Source organism: Lagopus muta, chromosome 27 (genome assembly GCF_023343835.1).
Source record: "Lagopus muta isolate bLagMut1 chromosome 27, bLagMut1 primary, whole genome shotgun sequence".
In the NCBI taxonomy this organism is placed as follows: Eukaryota; Metazoa; Chordata; class Aves; order Galliformes; family Phasianidae; genus Lagopus; species Lagopus muta.
Genome location: NC_064459.1, coordinates 1,831,498 through 1,854,357, shown reverse-complemented (window position 1 = coordinate 1,854,357; position 22,860 = coordinate 1,831,498). Strand labels below are relative to the sequence as shown.

At 57.5% G+C, this 22,860-nt stretch overlaps 2 protein-coding genes across 8 annotated transcripts; both read left to right on the top strand.

Annotated features, from left to right (window-relative positions):
* Window positions 1-23: 23 nt before the first annotated feature.
* On the top strand, window positions 24-15,788 carry LOC125685339 (serine/arginine repetitive matrix protein 1-like). 7 transcript variants are annotated; one of them, XR_007373429.1, is made up of 9 exons: window positions 24-1,187; window positions 1,394-1,465; window positions 1,556-1,651; window positions 1,758-1,865; window positions 2,022-2,169; window positions 2,285-3,875; window positions 4,376-4,729; window positions 5,046-5,117; window positions 5,208-5,246. XR_007373429.1 is itself a non-coding variant. In XM_048928324.1 (8 exons), the coding sequence occupies exons 1-8, from the start codon at window positions 350-352 to the stop codon at window positions 15,669-15,671; spliced, it is 960 nt and encodes a 319-aa protein (XP_048784281.1). In that variant the 5' UTR covers window positions 28-349; the 3' UTR covers window positions 15,672-15,788. The 7 variants fall into 7 exon arrangements, 5 of the variants coding, with proteins under 5 accessions (XP_048784281.1, XP_048784277.1, XP_048784279.1 ...); XR_007373428.1 differs by lacking the exon at window positions 5,208-5,246 and adding an exon at window positions 14,659-14,696 and having other exon boundaries at window positions 815-1,187; XM_048928324.1 differs by lacking the exons at window positions 1,394-1,465; window positions 1,556-1,651; window positions 1,758-1,865; ... (3 more) ...; window positions 5,046-5,117; window positions 5,208-5,246 and adding exons at window positions 13,895-13,966; window positions 14,219-14,290; window positions 14,497-14,568; ... (2 more) ...; window positions 15,126-15,273; window positions 15,389-15,788 and having other exon boundaries at window positions 28-458.
* A 1,063-nt stretch (window positions 15,789-16,851) lies between these two features.
* DUSP11 (dual specificity phosphatase 11) lies at window positions 16,852-22,854 on the top strand. Its single transcript, XM_048928327.1, has 10 exons — window positions 16,852-16,954; window positions 17,041-17,116; window positions 17,754-17,885; window positions 18,442-18,565; window positions 19,118-19,178; window positions 19,461-19,507; window positions 19,629-19,701; window positions 19,956-20,084; window positions 20,869-21,910; window positions 22,742-22,854. Exons 1-9 carry the CDS (start codon window positions 16,920-16,922, stop codon window positions 21,209-21,211), a joined length of 1,020 nt encoding a protein of 339 aa, XP_048784284.1. The 5' UTR covers window positions 16,852-16,919; the 3' UTR covers window positions 21,212-21,910; window positions 22,742-22,854.
* The last annotated feature ends 6 nt before the right edge of the window (window positions 22,855-22,860 follow it).

The following is a 22,860-nucleotide window of genomic DNA, read 5'->3' as shown; positions in this document are numbered from 1 at the left end:
GGTGGGCTGCATTGCAACAGTGGCTGATGGAGGCACAAGGGATCCAAATAACGAGGCGTCGGGTGTCGGAAGCACTGTCAGCGTCCGTGAAGGAAATCTCTCTGTGGGGAAATGCCCAAATGGGCACTGGGTGAGATGTGGGGCACTGGGATCCCCTGGAGGGCCGCAGTGCCAGGAGCAGAGCAGCCTGCTGCCTTACCTGCCAAGGGAGCTCGAGAGTGGCAGCGGGGGGTTCCGTGCCCTGAGGTCACAATGCTCCTCTGTGACACGGTCCCGTGGGGCACAGGCATTGCTCTGTGCCCGCCCCATCGCCAGCACTTGCTGTGGCTACAGTCGTGGTGGTGACAGCATGGGACGAGTGTGGGGAGCTATGGCCTCTGCCCGTCTCATACTCCTCCTCCTGATGGCTGCAAGTTGCTGTATTGTCAGTGCTGCTCCGTGGCAAGCACCAGGAGCAGGTGGGTGAGCAAAAGTGAGCGGCACGGGGGGCAAGAAGTCAGGCTGCGTCCCCACGGCCAGACGGCAGGCTGCCCTGGGGCTGTCCTTGCATGGGGGACGTGCTGGGCAGGGGAAGGCAGCCAGCACCCAGTTCCCAACACAGGGTCCCCCTGGGCCCCCCGCCCAAGGGAAGAGCCAGGCACATTTTCCTCCCGTGCTGTGGTTTCACCTTCCTTTGTGCCCATCAGAGATCTGCACTAAGAAAGGCCGAGTGGCCACACGTTGCTCCATGCAGACCATGGTGGTGTTGCACACGTTTAATGGAAACTTCTCTCATCTCTTGGTGATTCTAGATGACTACGCCGATTCTTTTCATGCCGCTGCCTGGTTGAACCCGGCTTTTGTTCCTGAGGTGAAACCTGGAGGTAAATCACTGCCAGAGCAGAGCCTTGGAGGCTCCCCTTCCCATTCTCTTCCCCTCCCCATCTCCAGACAGTTCCACACATGGATTGCTGTGTATCAGCACGGTGCCACTGCAGGCACCCAGCAGCTCAGGTTGAGATGCTGCCGTGTGGAAGGGAGAGAGGGGTGCTGTGGAGCAATCCGCCGTTGTTCCCATCTGGAGATGGGGATGTGGACGTGTGTGACACAAGCTGCTCTGTGCTGTTTGTTTACAGATGTGAGTGGAAGTGAATGGGGTGCAGAATCCCAGCTGGCTCCAGGGTCGGAAGCTCTAGCAGATGGCATGGGTATGTGACGACTTTTTGCTTGCTTTGCGAGCTGCCAGCTCGCAGCCCTAATGTCAGCCAGGCCTGCAGGAGCGGGAGCACAGAGCTGCACGCGCGTGCCCTGTCCCTGCACCATCCCCGGGTACCACCTGCTCCTCAGCTGTGCCGTCACGCAGTGACACAGATTGTGGTGTATGACGGAAAGCTCTCGTGGTTCCTTGTTGCAGAACTGCCTCCAGAGAGGGCCGTGCCAAACGCGCAGCTGCCTCCCGCGCAGGAGCCCCGCTGGCCTCCCAGGGGTGGGTACTCTGCCCGGATGGACTGCACCAACAGAGTGCTCAGCTCAGCAGTGGGTTTCTCTGAAATGTGTCCTGCTCCGTTCTGTTCAGGTCCTGTGAGACAGACAGAGAAACCGGGACGAGGAAGATATTCGCCGCGGTTTGCTCATGTCCTGAAGGCAATGACGGGGGAGAAGGAAGTGCCTGGTGGGTACATTTCTGTCTGCTCACCGGGAGACTCGGGAATCTGGCGTTCTACAAAGATATGAGCAGACATTTACAGTCCTCCCACTTTACTGCCTTCTTTCTCTAGAGATCGATGGAGAGCCTGTGGACGAGGCCGTGCTTCAGGAGGGCAGCAGCCACACACTGCCCATCTCCCGTGAAGGCACAGAGGACGTGCCAGCAGCTGGCGCTGCAGGTAGAGGCCTGCCCAGAGCTCTGTGGCTGAGGCTTGGAGGTTCTGTTGTTGTGTTTTGTGTCTGTGGCCTCCTGGAGCATTTCATGGCAATGTCAGAGCTCTGGTGAGATCGCCAGGTAGGCACGAGGCGCAGCAGTGACCACAATTGTTCTTCAGGTGCAGGAGGTGAAGAAGCCACCAAGGGCATCTACATTAAGGACGCCCCCATGTTCTGCTTGAAAGGTGCTATTGGTGTGTTTGTTCCCATTCTGCTCCTGATAATTGTCTGCTGCATTTGCATCCGGCGGCGGCGGAAGAAACAACAGTGAGTTGCTCCCCCATCCCCATCCCAGCTCTTTATTCCCGCGCTGCTCTGTGCGGTGCCGGGAGGAAGGAGAGCGGGGGGCTCCCCGGGCCCTCAGCAGTTCCTGTCTCTGCAGGCGCCTCATGGAATCTGCCAAGGCCCGGTTTGCTGCCGGTGGACAATCAGCACATGAGCACAGACGGTCTCGGCACCAGCGGGCTCCACGGGTGCCAGGACGTCCTGCCCGGGTGCTGCGGAGCTCCAGCCCATCGCGGCCCCCCAGGCCCAAGCGTGCCCCGACTCGGCTGCCCCCGGCGCGGCCCCCGCGGCCCCCCAGCCCGGCCATGTACACCAGGAATAAGCCCCAGCCCCGCCGGGCACCGCCACCGCCACCACCCCGGTCCTACAGGGGATGGTAGCAGTCTCCCTGGGGCCGGGCACCACGTCCCACACCTGGACAGCCGCTGCTGCCATCCACTGTGGCTGTCCACATTTCTATTCCAGTCTTCTATTCCATCAATAAATAACAACATCATTTCCCAACTGTGTGAGAGCTTGCTTGATCCGTGCAGGACACAGGATGCAGAATGCCCCCAGTCCCCACTTTGGCTTCTGTTCAGGGTAAGAGGTTTCCACGCTACACCTGCGTAGCGCTTAAGTCACGGAGACCTCGTGTGAATTTGCGGTGATGGAGCAGATGTTCCGTTATTTCAAGGATTAACAGGAGGGAAACGAAGTTTCCATGCAGGGAGCTGGGGATAGGACAAAGAGGAACGGTTCTGATGTAAAGGAGGGGAGACTTGGTTTAGACGTTGTTCAGAGGGGTAGTTGAGGCCCTGGCACTGCTGCCTGGAGCGGCCGTGGGTGCCCCAACCCTGCGGGTGCCCAGCCGGGCTGGAGGGGCTCTGGGCAGCCTGACCGAGGAGCCTTCCATCCCAACCTCTGTGAGTCCCCGGACTGCAACCTCGCTGCATTATCAGCCTCGCTTTTCACCTAAAGCCACGGCTTGCGGCACTGCAGACAAGCCTCCGTGACCCGCGTCAGTGACGAGGAGAGGACGCGACGTCTCCCTCTGCCAATCCCAGTTCCTCCCCGGCTGCGAGGCAGCACGAGCTCGGGCTCCGTTCTCGCCCTGCTGTGAGGCCGTGATGCAGAGCAGCGCGTCCGGAACTGCGGAGGTGCGATGTCGTCTCCCAGGCGGCTCAGTGCGCGCTCCGACTGGGAAATCTCTGCCTGTGTCACGCGAGGACGGGCTGCGAGCCGAAGCTCCTTCGTACCGGCTGTACGCCGCAGGCGGAGCCGAATAGAAAGGATGCTGCTTTGTAACGTGCTTCGTAACGGCTGGCTCCGAGGGAGTTTTCTGCTCGACCGACGAACGGTCGGGAAACGCGAGAGGAGCGGCGCGCGCTCCGGGGCGGCGGCGAAGCGCACCCGGCTCACGGAGCGTTCGGGGACGCTTGGCGCCGACCCGCCTCTGCCGCGCTGACGCCGCCTACGGAGGTGGCTGCGAGTCGCAGCGGCACCGCCTCAGAGCCCCGCGGCGCACGGGGGCGGAGCTACCGCTGTTCCCGCGCTCGTTCTGCGCTGTGGGGCGGGGCGGAGTGGCCCGTGGGGAGCGAGCGTGGGGATCGGCTTCATCGCCGGTCCGTTCGTCACGGCGTCGCCGCTCGGCCCCGCCGCGACCCGTGAGGAGCCCCCCGGCCCGTCCGGCGCCGACAGTGCTGCGGGTACGTGGTTCGGGTGTGGGAGGGCGGGGAGACGTTGTGGAGCCGGGGAGGAAGTGTGAGGCGGGAGCTGACAGAAACGGCGCCGGGGAGATAAGGCGGGAAGGTGGGAGGTGCGAAAGCTGCGTTCGAGGGGGAAAATGGCAAAGGGAACGCGGTGCGAGTGGCGAAACAGCGCCGGGGAAGGAATCTTGGGGGAGAGGAGGAGAAACATGGCGCTGGAGGATGGGAGGCGGGGATCCAAAATGGCGTCGAGGGAGGGGAGACGTTGGGAGGCGGGGATCCAAAATGGCGGCGAGGGAGAGGAGACGTTGGGAGGCGGGGATCCAAAATGGCGGCGAGGGAGGGGAGACGTTTGGGGGCGGGGAACCAAAAGGGCTGCGAGGGTGGGGAGGCGGGGAAGCTGCGATTCAGCGCCGGGCTGAGGTTGACTTGTGCCAGGTGCTGGGTAGGGAGGAGAGCAGGTGGCTGTGCTGTGCTCTCAGTATTTCTTCTGTCTGCAGCAGCTACAGCCCGGCCCGAAACCTGCATCCCTTCACGGCTGGCTATCCTGTGTGCCCAGTGTGATACAGCTGACAGGTGGACGAAATGGCCGCGGATGTGGCTTGTTGGAAAGCGTATCCCACTGCTGTGGAGCCCCACGGGTGCAGCCCCCTCAAGCCTGGATGCCATGCAGGCTGTGCAGACCTCAGCCTTGCTCCTGCATCCGCCCCTGTGGGTCACTGCAGATCATGGACTTCCCAACAATCAGTGAAGCTTCTCCTCACCCACGTGTGATCGCATCGTGCCTGTGCGCTGTAACAGTCAGTCACCACATTAGCAAAATAGTGCTGCTGGTGCTGAAAGAGATGATGGAGGTAAGTTTTCCGTTTTCATTTTCTTTGTATTGAGAGTGATGTGAGTGGAAGTGAATGGGGTGCAGAATCCCAGCCGGCTCTGGGGTCGGAAGCTCTAGCAGATGGCATGGGTATGTAATGGCTTTTTACTTGCTTTGCGAGCTGCCAGCTCGCAGCCCTAATGTCAGCCAGGCCTGCAGGAGCGGGAGCACAGAGCTGCACGCGCGTGCCCTGTCCCTGCACCATCCCCGGGTACCACCTGCTCCTCAGCTGTGCCGTCACGCAGTGACACAGATTGTGGTGTATGACGGAAAGCTCTCGTGGTTCCTTGTTGCAGAACTGCCTCCAGAGAGGGCCGTGCCAAACGCGCAGCTGCCTCCCGCGCAGGAGCCCCGCTGGCCTCCCAGGGGTGGGTACTCTGCCCGGATGGACTGCACCAACAGAGCACTCAGCTCAGCAGTGGGTTTCTCTGAAATGTGTCCTGCTCCGTTCTGTTCAGGTCCTGTGAGACAGACAGAGAAACCGGGACGAGGAAGATATTCGCCGCGGTTTGCTCATGTCCTGAAGGCAATGACGGGGGAGAAGGAAGTGCCTGGTGGGTACATTTCTGTCTGCTCACCGGGAGACTCGGGAATCTGGCGTTCTACAAAGATATGAGCAGACATTTACAGTCCTCCCACTTTGCTGCCTTCTTTCTCTAGAGATCGATGGAGAGCCTGTGGACGAGGCCGTGCTTCAGGAGGGCAGCAGCCACACACTGCCCATCTCCCGTGAAGGCACAGAGGACGTGCCAGCAGCTGGCGCTGCAGGTAGAGGCCTGCCCAGAGCTCTGTGGCTGAGGCTTGGAGGTTGTGTTGTTGTGTTTTGTGTCTGTGGCCTCCTGGAGCATTTCATGGCAATGTCAGAGCTCTGGTGAGATCGCCAGGTAGGCACGAGGCGCAGCAGTGACCACAATTGTTCTTCAGGTGCAGGAGGTGAAGAAGCCACCAAGGGCATCTACATTAAGGACGTCCCCATGTTCTGCTTGAAAGGTGCTGTTGCTGTGGTTTTTGCATTTCTGCTGCTAATAATTGATGCATTTGCATCCAAGAATAAGTCCAGAAGCCCGCAGCCCTGCTGTGCACCGCCACCGCCACCTCCCCATGTGTCAATCCAGCCTGCCAGGGTGCCGCTGAGCCACAGCACATCACCACCCAGGTGGTCTCTGTGGTCTCTGTGCCAGTGGGCTCCACGTGTGCCTGGACGTCCTGTCCAGGTGCTGTGGAGCCCCAGCACGTTGCTGTGCTGTGGCTCAGCTGCCCCCGATGCAGCATTCCAGCCTGGCCATCTACACAGGGAATAAGCCCAGAAGCCCCCAGCCCCGCTGGGGACTGCCACCACCCCCATCCTACAGGGGATGGTAGCAGTCTCCTTGGGGCCTGGCACCACATCCCATGTCTGCTTCTATCAACAGTGGTTTTCTGTTACAGCAGAACATCAATAAATAACATTATTTCCTAACTGTGTGAGAGCTTGCTTGATCCGTGCAGGACACAGGGTGGAAAATCCCCCCAGTCCTTACATTGGCTTCGATTCAGGGTAAGAGTTTTCCACGCAACACCTGTGTAGTGCTTAAGTCATGGAGACCTCATGTTTTTGGGGTGTATTTGGGGTGATGGAGCAGGTCTTCCTGGAGGAGTTGTTGAGGCAGCTGAGGGATGGAGAAGTGATCTGTGCCAGCCAGCAAGGCAGCACCCAGGGCAGATCGTGCCTGACCCATCTGGTGGCTTTTTTGATGCTGTGATGGCAGTGATGGGCAACGGGAGGGCAACTGATGTCATCTCCCTGGACTTGTGCAAGGCCTTCCATGTGGTCCCGCACCGCTTCCTTCCCTCTGAGCCAGACAGAGATGGGTGCAAAGGACGGGCTGTGGGGTGGAGGTTCTGCAAAGCCAAGGCTGTGCGTTCAGATGTGGAATTTGCCTCTTGTGTGCCCTACAGCGATCCCAAATGAGAAAAGAAAAGCTTTTTCTCTGGGTGCTTCACTCAGAGGCTGCAGCGCCTCTGCAATGGAGGAAGGCTGAGGGAGGCAGGGGTGTTCAGCGCGGAGTAGAGAAGGCTGCAGGGAGCCCCCGCTCCACAAGGGAGATGGTGACAGGGACAAAGAGGAATGGTTTGGACAAAAAGGAGGGGAGATTTGGTTCAGATGTCAGGGAAGTTGCGGGTTCAGCCAACTCAGCTGCCATTGCAGTGAGTGGAGACAAAGGGAGGGATGTGGCTGATGACAGCAGTTCGTGTCTCTGCTGGCACCTCATGGAATCTGCCAAGGCCCGGTCTGCTGCCCATGGACAATCAGCACATGAGCACAGCCGGTTTCGGCTCCAGAGGGCTCCACGTTTGCCCCGACTCGGCTGCCCCCGGCGCGGCCCGCCAGCCCCCCAGCCCATCCATGTACACCAGGAATAAGCCCCGAAGCCCCCAGCACCGCCATCACCCCCATCCTACAGGGGAGGGTCACAGTCTCCCTGGGGCTGGAGACGACAGCTTCTGTTCTGAACAGTTTGTCTTGTATTCCCACAATTCCCCTTTCTTATTTCTTTGCAAACTACTACAGTACTATAAAATAATAACACTAATTAGATTAGTAACATAATCATTATAACTCAATCGAGGCCTCGATTGACCATACTCTAAATGTGAGAAAGGAGACAAGGCAAACATAGCCTAATGACAAGAAATCCTGTTAGCCTACTAAAAAGCACAAAAACGTGTTTGGCCTGCAACTCAAGTTTCTGCAACCTGGAAATAACTCCCTGAAGGTCCCGTCCTGTGTTCATCTCTAACTGGACTATTAAGCATTCCTTGTGGTCACACAGTCCAGTGATACCGCTGAGCAGGGCTTTGTTGGTTGACAGAGGGCCCTGAGAAAGGGAATTGTGCGTCTTTTGGGTGAAGTGGAATGGTAAAAAGCAGTCTTTTAGATGAATAACTGCTATAGGCCAATTTGAAGGTAACACTGAAGGGGAAGGAAGACCAGGCTGCATTGACAGCGCGCAGGTCCTGTGAAAGCCTCCATTTCCCACTCTTCTGCAGGACAGCAAGGACTGCAGTATTGCAGCGGCTGGTACTGGGCACTGTGTGACCTGCAGCTCGCTGTTCTTGAACCAGCTCATGTAATGCAGCAACTGGTCCTGTGGTAAGGGCCACTGATCTACCCTAACAGGTTGTTCTGTTTTCCAAGCTAGGGCTATAGGCTGCTGCCGATCAACGGCCCTTCCTGAAAATGTGTCTGCCAAATCATGCCCCATTGACTTAAATGATCACGACCCCACAAAGTCCAGGGAACTGGCAAGATGTGAGGAGCAGCGTGAGCAATGCGACCATCAGGCCCTTCAAAACATAAAATTCGGGCACTCTGGTTGGGCTGTTGCCTATCCATCTGTGCCTGGGACTGAGGTGTTGCCTGGACCCCCTCCCCATGAGTTCCTCCATGCCAATATTCCCTGGCCTGCATTAGCAACAGTGTGGCCAGCAGGAACGGGGGGGTGATCATCCCCCTGTACTCAGCACTGGTGAGGCCGCAAGTTGAGTGCTGTGTTCAGTTTTGGGCCGCTCACCACAGGAAAGATGTTGAGGTCCTGGAGCGTGTCCAGAGAAGGGCAACAAAATGGTGAGGGGTCTGGAGCACAGGTCTTATGAGGAGCGGCTGAGGGAGCTGGGGTTGTTCAGTGTGGAGAAGAGGAGCTCAGGGGAGACCTCACTGCACTCCACAGCTTCCTGAAGGGAGGCTGTGATGAGGAGGGCTTTGGCCTCTTCTCCCAGGCAACGAGCAGGACACGGGGAAATGGCCGCAAGTTGTAGCAGAGCAGGTTTAGGTTGGACATAAGGAAGAAGCAGTTCTCTCAGAGAGCGGCGCGGCGGGAGCGGGACGAGCGCCGGGGGCGGAGCCGAGGGCAGCAGCGCGGAGGAATGGGGGCTGCGATTTCTCCTGCCCGCGGGCGGCGGTGCGGTCGGAGCCGCGGGTCGAATGCGGAGCTGGGCTGCTTTCTGCACCGAAGGGGGTCGGAGGAGGGGCGACGGGGAATAGTTGTAAGGAATTGTTCCTTGTCGAATGCGTTTAAGCCCTTCCGCGACTTGGTGCCGACCAGGTAAAAGTTGAGCAGCCGTTCTGTCTCAATAATAGCAGCCTCCCGGAGTTTCGCGCCAGTTTTGTGCCAAAGCTCTCCATCGAGAGAGAACCTCGGAGGATTTTCGGAGGACTCGGGCACATTGTTGCTGATCCCTTCGAGAAAAGGAACTAACGCTGAGGTAGATACAGGCTGGTTCCGAAACGTTAAAAGTAACCGTAACGCTGCCAGATTTCCTTGCTGCTCGTCCGTGAGCGAACTGCCCGCAGTTCCCGACTGCTCGCCTTCTGTCTGCAGAGCGCTGCGGGCGCCAAACAATCTCTCCGCAGTTCAGTGGGCGGCGCTGGCGGGCCGGGCTCGCTCAGCCTCGGCTTCATTTGCTGCACGTGGTGGGCGCCATTTGCAGCGCCTGGTGCACGGGCTCAGATGTGAACGACCCAAATCGTTTATGGCGAGTTCTCACATCACTTACACAAGTGCCTTCACAAGTTTTCTCTTTCTAGCTGTCCCATCCGACCCCACAACCTTCCCATCCAGCTTTACATGGCAGCAGAGCATTCTGCAGCCCTGAGCAGTTTCTCCTGTATTCCCACAGAGCCAGCAGTGTGCTCCTGCAGCCTGGAAAGCAAAGGGTATGGTGGGCTCCATGAGTAAAGGGGTGGCCAGCAGGGACAGGGAGGAGATTGTCACTCTGCCCTGGTGAGGCCCTACCTGGAGGACTGTGCCCAGGTGTGGGGCCAACAACACAAGGAAGACAGGGAGCTGTTAGAGAGGCTTCAGAGGAGGGCCACAGAGACGATCAGAGGGCTCACCAGGTCCCGGCCAGATCTGTGCTGTGAAGCTCAGGGCGATCCCCTGGCAAGGAACCCAAAGGGAAAGAGCACATCGGGTGATTTTTGGTTCTTGATCTTTGATTCCTTCCATTTTTTCATCTGTTGAGCCCAGACGGCAGAGGGATGTGGGGAGACCTCATTGCAGCCTCCCACTGCTTCAAGGGAGATGCTAAACAGGAAGGAGATGAACTTTTTGTGGGGAGAATGAAGTGCCTGGTGGGTACATTTCTGTCTGCTCACCAGGAGACTCGGGAATCTGGCGTTCTACAAAGATATGTAGAAAATGTTGCTGTCTTTGGAGAAGTAACGCCTGCTGAGGATGTCATCCTGACAAGAGCAGACATTTACAGTCCTCCCACTTTACTGCCTTCTTTCTCAAGAGGTCGATGGAGAGCCTGTGGACGAGGCCGTGCTTCAGGAGGGCAGCAGCCACACACTGCCCATCTCCCGTGAAGGCACAGAGGACGTGCCAGCAGCTGGCGCTGCAGGTAGAGGCCTGCCCAGAGCTCTGTGGCTGAGGCTTGGAGGTTCTGTTGTTGTGTTTTGTGTCTGTGGCCTCCTGGAGCATTTCATGGCAATGTCAGAGCTCTGGTGAGATCGCCAGGTAGGCACGAGGCGCAGCAGTGACCACAATTGTTCCTTCAGCTGCAGGAGGTGAAGAAGCCACCAAGGGCATCTACATTAAGGACGTCCCCATGTTCTGCTTGAAAGGTGCTATTGGTGTGTTTGTTCCCATTCTGCTCCTGATAATTGTCTGCTGCATTTGCATCCGGCGGCGGCGGAAGAAACAACAGTGAGTTGCTCCCCCATCCCAGCTCTTTATTCCCGCGCTGCTCTGTGCGGTGCTGGGAGGAAGGAGAGCGGGGGGCTCCCCGGGCCCTCAGCAGTTCCTGTGTGCTGTCCACGAATGCTGAGCACATGAGGACAGACAGACAGCCAGACACAGGCAAGAGAGGACGGACGGTCTCGGCACCAGTGGGCTCCATGTGGGCCAGGTGCTGCGGAGCCTCAGCACATCACTGCTGCCCAGGCCCAAGAGTGGCTGGGGGCTTTGGGGCTGCATGAACGACTGCAGGCAGAGATGTAGCAAAGTGAATACAAAACATTGAGTGATGTGATGTTATTTAATGTAATTGAAGATGGAATAACATAACATATCATAACGAATGAAATCTAATAGAGTCCCACGTTGTCCCAGCCCAGGGTGGTGTTGGTGGACAGCCCAGGTTTGGAGAGGTAGGGCTGGGGCCGGTGCTGGTGCCCCTGGAGCACTGCTGCTGCTGCTGTGTGTGCAGCGGGGCTGGCGAGGAGCCCAGAGCTACAGGTAGCCTGAACTGTTGGCCGTCGGTTGCCTCCTGCTGCAGCACGTGGGCCGGTTTCCGCAGACGCTCCCGTTTGTGCCGAGCCCACCCAGCTTCGCCTAGCGCTGGCGTTTCTGCCCTGGAGCGTCCTGGCCGTGCGGCAGCTTCCTCTTCTTGGCTGGGCTGCTGCCAGTGCGCCGCTGGTGCCCGCTGGTGGTGCAGGCGGGCGCCGGGCTCTCAGCCGGCTCTGTGCCACCCTGGTGGTGGTTGCCGGGTGGCAGTGCCAGGCGGAGAACCACTGGGGGCTGTTTCTGCTGCGCCTCCTCCATCAGATGTGCTGTGCTGGGTGAAGGAGGTGCTGGGACATCCAGGGGGGTCGGCACGGGCAGCTCTGGTGATGTGCTGCAGGGCGGTAGGAAAGGCACACAGAGCAGCGGCCCAGGGGACTGCCTGCAGCACGATGGATGTGTGCACAACAGGTCGCTGCTGATCCAGGCCTCTGCCTCTGCCTCTCCATTTCGCTCCCTGCTGCTGGCCCAGGGAAAGTCAGGGAGCGCTGTGATGAACGGTGGTGTTTTTCTGCTGCTCGGGATGTCTGGGCTCGGTGGCTGTGTGGCATCAATCCACTGCAGCAGCTCTTCCCTTTCCTGGCTGTCCAGTTCAGGCAGCAGCTCATCGTGACCTCCTTCCTCTGCTGCAGTGTCAGTTCCTTCGGTCCCCCTTGTTTGGGTATCAGCAGGGTCCTGGTTCTGCTGGGGGACCTCCTGAGGACTCGCCACTTCTGAAAAAGCAAGAACATCCCCAGAAGGATGAGGACAGCCTTCCCACAGGCACTCAGTGCAGACACCTCCCCGCCAGTTCTGCAGCCCCCACACTCACCGGGGTTTAGCCACGTGAGCAGGTCATCCATGTCCGGGATGTTGTCCGGGATCTCTGTGTTGGATGCCGCTTCTGGAAAGGGAAGAAAATCCCCACAGGGGTAACGCCAGCTTTCCCACACCCACTGAGTGCAGACAACCCCCGCCAGCTCTGCAGCCCCCAAACTCACCATTGTTCATCCAAGTCAGGAGCTCATCCATGTCCGGCATGTCATCCGGGACGTCATCCGGGACCTCTGTTTTGGGTGCCATTTCTGGAAGAGGAAGAAAACCGCCACGGGGGTAACGCCAGCTTTCCCACACCCGCTCGGTGCAAACGCCCCCCCACCAGCTCTGCTGCCCCCAGACTCACCGTTGTTCATCCAGGTTAGGAGGTCATTGACGGCAGTGATGTCCTCCTGGATGTCTGAGCTCGTCGTCGCTGCTGGAAAAGCAAGAACACCCCCAGTGAGGCAGCGCCATCTTTCCCACCGCCACCTGGTGCGGACAGCCTGCCGCCCGCTCTGCAGCCCCAAACTCACCACCTGATTCCAGCGCTGCGCTGCTGCAGCTGAGCGGAGCCGCGGTGGGACTTGGGCACACCGGAGGTCCTCGGAGGACAGTTGAGGAGCCGGGGCGGTGGGGGCCCTGCAGCGGGCAGCTGCCTGTGGGCTGCGGGGGCTCCCCATGGAATGCAGCCCCAGGCTGCTGCCCCGTCGGCTGCTGGGGCTGCTGCGTCCCTGCCACCAGGGGATGTTTGGAGCAGTGGGCAGGGGCACTGGGGGCAGGCATACCTGGCTGCGTCTTTGCAGGTAGGCGCATGACCAGGGGTAACTGCTGCCCCACGGGTGCCAGATGACCAACGTTTCGGGGCATCCCCCCAGGTGGCAGCTGACCCACAACAGAGGGGATCCCCCCAGGTGGCAGCTGAACCACATTTGAGGGCATACCCAGAGGTGGCAGCTGACCTACAACTGTGGGCAGCCCCCCAGGTGGCAGCTGAACCACATTTGAGGGCATACCCAGAGGTGGCAGCTGACCCACAACTGTGGGCAGCCCCCCAGGTGGCAGCTGAACCACATTTGAGGGCAGCCCCCCAGGTGGCAGCTGAACCACAACTTGGGGCATCCCCGCAGCTGGGAGCTGACCCACCATTAGAGGCAGCCCCCCAGGTGGGAGCTGCACTCCCTGTCCCTGGACGCCTGGTATCCCAGGCCAGACGGAGGCCTGAGGCACCATGTAGGTGACATTAGGGACAGCGAGGGGTTGGAAGGACACCGGCACTGCTGCCTTGCGGAAGGTGGGCTGCATTGCAACGGTGGCCGGTGGAGGCACAAGGGATCCAAATAACGAGGCGTCGGGTGTCGGAAGCACCGTCAGCGTCCGTGAAGGAAATCTCTCTGTGGGGAAATGCCCAAATGGGCGCTGGGTGAGATGTGGGGCACTGGGATCCCCTGGAGGGCCGCAGTGCCAGGAGAAGAGCAGCCTGCTGCCTTACCTGCCAAGGGAGCTCAAGAGTGGCAGCGGGGGGTTCCGTGCCCTGAGGTCACAATGCTCCTCTGTGACATGGTCCCGTGGGGCACAGGCATTGCTCTGTGCCTGCCCCATCGCCAGCACTTGCTGTGGCTACAGTCGTGGTGGTGACAGCATGGGACGAGTGTGGGGAGCTATGGCCTCTGCCCGTCTCATACTCCTCCTCCTGATGGCTGCAAGTTGCTGTATGGTCAGTGCTGCTCCGTGGCAAGCACCAGGAGCAGGTGGGTGAGCAAAAGTGAGCGGCACGGGGGGCAAGAAGTCAGGCTGCGTCCCCATGGCCAGACGGCAGGCTGCCCTGGGGCTGTCCTTGCATGGGGGACGTGCTGGGCAGGGGAAGGCAGCCAGCACCCAGTTCCCAACACAGGGTCCCCCTCGGCCCCCAGCCCAAGGGAAGAGCCAGGCACATTTTCCTCCCGTGCTGTGGTTTCACCTTCCTTTGTGCCCATCAGAGATCTGCACTAAGAAAGGCTGAGTGGCCACATGTTGCTCCATGCGGACTGTGGTGGTGTTGCACACGTTTAATGGAAACTTCTCTCATCTCTTGGTGATTCTAGATGACTACGCCGATTCTTTTCATGCGGTTGCCTGGTCGGACTCGGCTTTTGTTCCTGAGGTGGAACCTGGAGGTAAATCACTGCCAGAACAGAGCCTTGGAGGCTCCCCTTCCCATTCTCTTCCCCTCCCCGTCTCCAGACAGTTCCACACATGGATTGCTGTGTATCAGCACGGTGCCACTGCAGGCACCCAGCAGCTCAGGTTGAGATGCTGCCGCGTGGAAGGGAGAGAGGGGTGCTGTGGAGCAATCCGCCGTTGTTCCCATCTGGAGATGGGGATGTGGACGTGTGTGACACAAGCTGCTCTGTGCTGTTTGTTTACAGATGTGAGTGGAAGTGAATGGGGTGCAGAATCCCAGCCGGCTCCAGGGTCGGAAGCTCTAGCAGATGGCATGGGTATGTGACGGCTTTTTACTTGCTTTGCGAGCTGCCAGCTCGCAGCCCTAATGTCAGCCAGGCCTGCAGGAGCGGGAGCACAGAGCTGCACGCGCGTGCCCTGTCCCTGCACCATCCCCGGGTACCACCTGCTCCTCAGCTGTGCCGTCACGCAGTGACACAGATTGTGGTGTATGACGGAAAGCTCTCGTGGTTCCTTGTTGCAGAACTGCCTCCAGAGAGGGCCGTGCCAAACGCGCAGCTGCCTCCCGCGCAGGAGCCCCGCTGGCCTCCCAGGGGTGGGTACTCTGCCCGGATGGACTGCACCAACAGAGCGCTCAGCTCAGCAGTGGGTTTCTCTGAAATGTGTCCTGCTCCGTTCTGTTCAGGTCCTGCGAGACAGAGAGGGAAACCGGGACGAGGAAGATATTCGCCGCGGTTTGCTCATGTCCTGAAGGCAATGACGGGGGAGAAGGAAGTGCCTGGTGGGTACATTTCTGTCTGCTCACGGGGAGACTCGGGAATCTGGCGTTCTACAAAGATATGAGCAGACATTTACAGTCCTCCCACTTTGCTGCCTTCTTTCTCTAGAGATCGATGGAGAGCCTGTGGACGAGGCCGTGCTTCAGGAGGGCAGCAGCCACACACTGCCCATCTCCCGTGAAGGCACAGAGGACGTGCCAGCAGCTGGCGCTGCAGGTAGAGGCCTGCCCAGAGCTCTGTGGCTGAGGCTTGGAGGTTCTGTTGTTGTGTTTTGTGTCTGTGGCCTCCTGGAGCATTTCATGGCAATGTCAGAGCTCTGGTGAGATCGCCAGGTAGGCACGAGGCGCAGCAGTGACCACAATTGTTCCTTCAGGTGCAGGAGGTGAAGAAGCCACCAAGGGCATCTACATTAAGGACGTCCCCATGTTCTGCTTGAAAGGTGCTATTGGTGTGTTTGTTCCCATTCTGCTCCTGATAATTGTCTGCTGCATTTGCATCCGGCGGCGGCGGAAGAAACAACAGTGAGTTGCTCCCCCATCCCCATCCCAGCTCTTTATTCCCGCGCTGCTCTGTGCGGTGCCGGGAGGAAGGAGAGCGGGTTGCTCCCCGGGCCCTCAGCAGTTCCTGTCTCTGCAGGCGCCTCATGGAATCTGCCAAGGCCCGGTTTGCTGCCGGTGGACAATCAGCACATGAGCACAGACGGTCTCGGCACCAGCGGGCTCCACGGGTGCCAGGACGTCCTGCCCGGGTGCTGCGGAGCTCCAGCCCATCACGGCCCCCCAGGCCCAAGCGTGCCCCGACTCGGCTGCCCCCGGCGCGGCCCCCGCGGCCCCCCAGCCCGGCCATGTACACCAGGAATAAGCCCCAGCCCCGCCGGGCACCGCCACCACCACCACCCCCGTCCTACAGGGGATGGTAGCAGTCTCCCTGGGGCCGGGCACCACGTCCCATACCTGGACAGCCGCTGCTGCCATCCACTGTGGCTGTCCACATTTCAATTCCAGTCTTCTATTCCATCAATAAATAACAACATCATTTCCCAACTGTGTGAGAGCTTGCTTGATCCGTGCAGGACACAGGGGGAAAATGTCCCCAGTCCTTACATTGGCTTCTGTTCAGGGTAAGAGGTTTCCACGCTACACCTGCCTGGTGCTTAAGTCACGGAGACCTCGTGTTTTTGGGGTGTATTTGGGGTGATGGAGCAGATCTTCCTGGAGGAGATGTTGAGGCAGCTGAGGGATGGAGAAGTGATCCGGGCCAGCCAGCACGGCAGCACCCAGGGCAGATCGTGCCTGACCCATCTGGTGGCTTTTTGGGATGCCGTGACGGCAGTGATGGGCAACGGGAGGGCAACTGATGTCGTCTCCCTGGAGCTGTGCAAGGCCTTCCATGTGGTCCCGCACCACTTCCTTCCCTCTGAGGCAGACAGATGGGTGCAAAGGACGGGCTGTGGGGTGGAGGTTCAGCAAAGCCAAGGCTGTGCGTTCAGATGGGGAGTTTGCCTCTTGTGTGCCCTACAGCAATCCCAAATGAGAAAAGCTTTTTCTCTGGGTGCTTCGCTCAGAGGCTGCAGCGCCTCTGCTATGGAGAAAGGCTGAGGGAGCCGGGGGTGTTCAGCACAGAGAAGAGAAGGCTGCAGGGAGCCCCCGCTCCACAAGGGAGATGGTGACAGGGACAAAGAGGAATGGTTTGGACGTAAAGGAGGGGAGATTTGGTTTAGATGTCAGGGAAGTTGTTCACAGAGGGGGAGCTGAGGCCCTGGCACTGCTGCCCAGAGAGGTTGCGGGTGCCCCTGCATCCCTGCGGGTGCAGCCAACTCAGCTCCCATTGCAGTGAGTGGAGACGAAGGGAGGGACGTGACTGATGACACTCCGACGGCCAGTGGCATCGCATGGCTGCGGTGCTTTGTCTCTGAAAGCCACCAGACTTCCACCTGCTGGCTGTCTGCTTTCACCCATCCGTCTGTCACAAAGCGCAGGGGCTGGGAGGAATCCCTGCAGAGCTCTTCCAGAGGTTCCCACCCCGCTCCGCCAAGAGGCGCTGTGGTTGCAGCTATCTCGGCTCCTCCTGATGACGTCACGCAGACGGATGGCGCGCGAGGTCATGGCGGCGGAAGCGGAAGTGGTGGAAGCGGAAGTCACGGCCGTGTCTCCGTTCCGTTGTCAGCATGCCGGGCCGTGGCCGTTCCCGCGTCCCCGAGCGGTGAGTGCAGCACGGGCTGCTCCGCACGGCGTTGCGAAAGGGCTGCCCCAACTGCGGTTCTAACGTCCCTCCGCTTCCATTTGCAGGTGGACCGACTACGTCCCGTTGGGCCGCAGGCTGCCGGGCACCCGCTTCATCGCCTTCAAAGTGCCCCTGAGGAAGGTGAGCGGGGGCCGAGGGCCGCCCCGGGGGTCGCGGTGCTGAGGGGGAGCGGCGAGCAGCACCGCGAGCCGCGCTGTCACTCACGGCTGCTGCTCACTCGGGGCTGCGCTCACCGGGAGCTGAGGACAGGGGCCGTCCGTGCCCGGTTCGTCCCAATGCAAAGCCCGATCAGGCTGGGCTGTGGGCTGAAATCTCTACGGGTTCCTTCCAATCCCTACAGTTCAGTGATTTGTCTTCGTTGTTTCTTTCATCCCTGAGCAGATGGTGGATGACGGATAGAAGTTGGATCCTGATGGGACAAGGGGAATGGTTTTAAACTGAGGCAGGGGAGGTTTAGGTTGGATATGAGGAGGAAGCTTTTCACCCAGAGGGTGGTGAGGCACTGGCACAGGTTGCCCAAGGAGGCTGTGGATGCCCCAGCCCTGCAGGCATTCGATGCCAGGCTGGATGTGGCTCTGAGCAGCCTGGGCTGCTGGTTGGTCACCTGCACACAGCAGGGGGTTGGAACCAGATGAGCATTGCAGTCCTTTGCAACCCAAGCCATTCTATGATTCTGTGATTGCTGGGAGGTGTAGCAGTTCACCAGTCACAGTGAAGCTGTGGTTGACATTTGCTGCTGAATGTTGCTTTCCTTCAGAGCTTTAATCAGAACCTTCATCCAGAGGAGAGATTTTCGCCTTATGACCTCATTGAGAAAATCAAAGAGCAGAAAGAAGAACTGGGCCTCATCATTGACCTGACGTACACAACGCGCTACTACGGACCAGAGGTCAGTGTTGGACTCTGCCTAGGGGAGAGAAATGGTCTTTTTAAACCTTGATATTGCTGCAGAGTGGGATGATTTTTGTGAGAAGGTAACTTTAAAGAGCACGAAACGCCTCAATTCCCTTCCAAGGGAACGCGGGGAAGCATCTCACAGCGGTTGAGATGGAGTCTTTGTATTTGATCAGGTGTGACACTGAGGTCTCCAGCCCTTCTCTTTCTACAGCCACCACAGGTTTTTGGATACCCTAAGGTTGTTTTTGTGGGCTGAACAAGAAGCTGATTACAGTGGTTTTTGGTTCATGGTGTTAAATGTGCGGATATGTACAGGAAAAGTTATTCCCACCTCAGTGCTTTGCCCTTCTCAGGGTGGAAGGAGTGAAAGCACAAGTGGGTTGTTCGGAAATATTGACAATGTGTTAAAGGGGTGAAGTCCTCTTACCTAAAACTGTTGCTGCTCTTTTGGTTTCAGTTGGAATGCCAATTTGTTGTATCTGTTCATCAGCAGTTCTCTACTAGGTGAGAACTGTGGAGTAACTACTGTCCTCCTTTGTTTCTTGTAGGAGCTGCCAGCTACACTCAGGTATTCAAAGATCCTGACAATGGGACACGAAATACCAAACAATCAGACTATTTTTCAATTCAAGTGTGTTGTGGAAAACTTTTTGAGAGACAACAAAGACAACGGTAATGTGAATTTCCCTTCTGTTACCCAGTGCTGTCAATGGGAAGGGCACTGTAGCCTTGGAGATTGGTGTTCTCGTTTAACCTTCATGCACAGCATGGATTTCTTTTCCTCCACTTGGTGTTTGAATGTCGAAGCAATGAGATCAGTCTGTTGAGGTGGAGGAGTTCATGCTGGCTGAGAAGCAGCAGTGGGTCATGTGTTAATTGAGACAGGGACTGTGTCTGTAGGCTCGCTGTAAGCAGTGGTAGTTGATGAGCAGTGGTGTGAACAGTGAGCTGTTTGTGCTTGGGAAATGTGGGGTAGCCTTTCATAGAGCTTTTAAAAACGTCCTCCCTGCAGTGAGCTGTGTGACCGTGCAGATATGGGGTGAAATGAGCCAGTGAGCCAAATCAGCTGTGATCACCAACCACAAATGGGACTTTGTTGCACGATCCTTTCAGTTTATTTACACTTGTGACTGTTGGAGGACAAATGTCGAGCTTGCTTTGCTCTGACTTGGTTTTAGGAAAAGCAACACTGCAAAAATATGACCTGGTTGCTGTTTGTTACAGATAAACTCATTGGAGTGCATTGCACACATGGCTTAAACAGAACTGGCTACCTGGTTTGTAGGTGAGTTGTCTGTGGTCAGAGGGCATTAAGTGGGGGTGCTGGCTGTTTCAGCAGTAAAAGTGTGTAATCCAAGGCCTGCAAGGACCTGAAGCTCTGAGCTTAGAAAAGATGTTTGCAGGGAGTTGTTGAAATGGGGAATAAGAGGCAACAAAATGCTGATACTCAAATTTGGTTTGTGAACAGAAGCTCTAAAAAATTCCCACTTGTTTTTGAATTGTCTCTGATCTGTAAATGTCTTTGGGGTTACTTGTGTGATTAGAGCTGTCTTGTTGGTCTGCTCAGGTACCTGATTGACGTTGAAGGCATGGAGCCCAACGCCGCAATAGAGTGTACGTACATGTATGTCCTTCTTGTCAAGATACAAAATACCTGCTGTGGGCTTCTGGTTTTAATTGGGCTTGCGCTCGTTCCATTGGAGTGCTGTTAGAACTCAGACCTTTCTTTCTCCAGTGTTCAACAGAGCTCGAGGGCACCCCATCGAGAGGATGAACTACATTGAAGATCTCCGGAGAAGATCTGGAATGTGAGTGCACACACACAACGAGAGCTGCAATAATTAGATTTTAAGCTTGGCTGACTGCTGCTGCTTGAGGTAGGGTGGAATTGGGATGAGGAAGAAGGTGGGCAGCTGGGACACGTGGGGTTACAGATCTGCACGGCCTGACCAGCTGCCTTCCTTGGGAGTTTTGAAAGGGATTGATTGAAGCGTGAGAGAGCTGTTGTGATCACTCGATGAATGGTTTGTGAGCCCAGCTGTGACCAAGAGTTCTGTTTAAGGAAACGTGAAATGAAGAATTTGGGGTCAGTCCCCCTCAAAGGAAGAGTGGGCACTGTGTTGAACAATAGAAAGCAGAAGGCAGAACATCACCCACAGCGTCCAGAACACCTCCTGTTAACACCGTCCAGGTGGGTTTTCGCCTCTTTCCTCCGTGCTTACTGTACAGCTGAGCAGATAGAACAAAAAAAGCTCTTTTTTTCCTCCTTAAGTAACTTAAACTCATGTTTTCACAAGTTTAGCTGCAACTTCACTACATACAAGAGAGCATCCATTGCCATTTGTAGGGGCTGTGGAGGCAGGGGATCCTCCCTCTGTCTTGGTAATGCTGAAGTGTTCCTCGTGTCTGCAGCAGCATGAAGCTCTTTGCCTTTGAATAACACACTGCAGATGTGGAGTGGCATTCCTTACAGTGTAGGTTAGTTCCTGGCGGAGCTGCAATGTTCTCAAACTGTGAGATACTTCAGGGACAAGAGCACTTTGTTTGGGTCAGTGGGAGCTGTTCTTCTGTCACCCCATCTGGCAGGGATGGTAGGGGAGCAGTGAAGGCAGCTGAAGAGCTGCTTCTTTGCTTGGGTCACATGCCCTGGTCTGGCCTCCACTGGATGGTGTGGAGGCTACAAAGCTATCTGCTGGGATCAGTGCCCGCTGGCTGTTGGACAGTGGCTTCTTCAGCCCCGCTTCTGCTGAGCGTACAAAATGCTTCCTGCTGGAAGCAGCCCTTGATGCTGCACAGCTGTAAAAAAGCAGCGTCTAGGAGATGAGCCGACAGCTCTTCTGCGTGTTGCACATTTTAGTCTGAGGCAAAAGGGACTGAGCCACAGGGCTGAAAGGATCCAAAACTCCTCAGCAGAACCTGGGAGAGACAGGAGGGGGTTGAATTCTCCAGGTACTGACTTCCAAATCTTCTTTCAGGAATTCTGGCTGTGCCAAAAAGAAGAAAAAGCGACATCACGGAGTGCCCGAACAACGCCAGGAGCTTGTGCACAAACCTGGGATGGCTGAGAAAAGGTGGCCTTGCAGTTTGGGTCCGAGGAACTGTCCAGTTTCTTTGCCTTACAACATGCAGCGCAATGAAGTGTGCTTCCTAGCTCCAAGTCCCCTCCAGCAACAACCACAGGAGACACACGTGGCCAGGAAGCGCCGGCGGCGGCGGCATAAGAAACGTATGGCAGAGTTGAGAGGCACAGCAGCGTCCACTCAGGGCTGTGTTTCCACAAAGGAGTTGCGCAGAGGCTCCAAACTGAGTGAACTGTGACATCCACCAGCAGCTGAGCTGGGTGGTGGGAACTGCAAGTGGATGGAGATGTTCTTGAGATCAGCACAGCTCTCTTCTTTCTCTTGTTTTTTTTTTCCCCCTTTTTTACACTCTCCTGTGTCTACTTTTGACAACTGACTCTGAATTTTTGAATTGCTATGTGATATTCTGCAGTCCTGACTCCGTTTCTCAAGTGATGGAGGGAATAAATGGAACTGGATTAATTCTAAAGAAACATCATCAGGAGCATCTCTTTTACCTTCCACAAAAGGGCTTTTGTTGATCATTTCCTTAATACATGTGAAGAAATAGGATTTGGCCTGAAGCTGGGTGACTTTTTTTTTTAATTTATTTTTTCACTCACATTTGCTAGAGTAAACTTGTGCCCTGCTTACATCCTAAATGTATGTTCTGGGCCAGTTTCTCCAGCCCGGTGGGGACGAGAAGCCCTGCAGGGGTGAGCCTCGAGGCCGGACTGAGAGCGGCCCCTTTAAGGCTCGGCGCCCCTCTGGCGTGACGACGCCGAACTTCCGCCCGGCCTCAAAATGGCAGCCGCTGGGCCGGGCGGAAGCATGATGCAGCTGCGAGATGCCCGGATGTGACGAGGAGTCGTGATTGGGTGCTGAAACAGCAGGGGGCGGGGTCACGGCGTCAACCCGGAAGCGCTGCGTGCAGGCTGCGGCTGTCCACCCGGCGCAGGTCGTGCCCCGTTTCGGCCCTACCGCCCGTTCCCGCTCGGGGGGGGTGGGGGGGGGGGGTGCTCCGCTGGGAGCGTCCGGTCGCTCGTCCGTCCTTTCGTGCTCCGCTTTGGGCGTGAAGGGCTGCGGGGTCCTGGGGGCGGCGGGCCGCTCCACCACCTGCGCCGTGGCGGCTGTGGGGCTGGAGATGCTTCCCAGGGGGCAGCGGGGTGGGGCGGCAGCAGCTCGGCGGGGACTCGTTTGCCTTTCTTGGGGCACTGTGGGAAAGGGAGAGGGGAGGGGGCGTTCCTGGGGTGACAGCGGTGCCTTCTGCGGCACGGAGCAGTCTGAGTCCGAGTGAGACCAATTGGGAGCCGGCTCGACGGACAGGGGCGGTTCTGCCCAACAGCAGTGCCTGGGAGCACGGCCTGCAGCTCTCCTCACCACCGCGTGAGCGATTAGGGGTGTGCAGTGTAGGAACCCTGTGTAAAGCTGCTGCTGCTCACATCCAAGGAAGACGTGTTGGCCGACTGACCCCAAATCAGTGGCTGGCACTTGTGTTGCACAGAGAGACGAAGAGAAAGCAGGAGCAGTTTTGGGTAGGATTCGCATCACTCAGACCTTAGCTTGAGATGGGTTACTCAAGGAATGAGCTTGAGCTCATGGCCGCTTTTCAGGTCGTAAAGGTTTATATCCAAGTGCTGTGTCCAAAAAGAGCCTGGTTTCTCCCACATTTCTCCCTCAGGACGTCCTGACCTTTGCATTAGCTGGGGGGATGATTTCTGTCAGGGAAACCAGACACATAACCTGTTCTGTGGTGGTTTTGACTCCCTCGGCTTTTCTCCCACTGCAGAGCTGCTCAGCGCTGCGGCAGGTTTGATGTGCCTCGTTATGTCCAACCTTGCTGATGTCAGCCTCCCACCACAGGAGCGTGTCCAAAGCCTGATCCGGGTGGGGAGTGCTGTGGAAGTG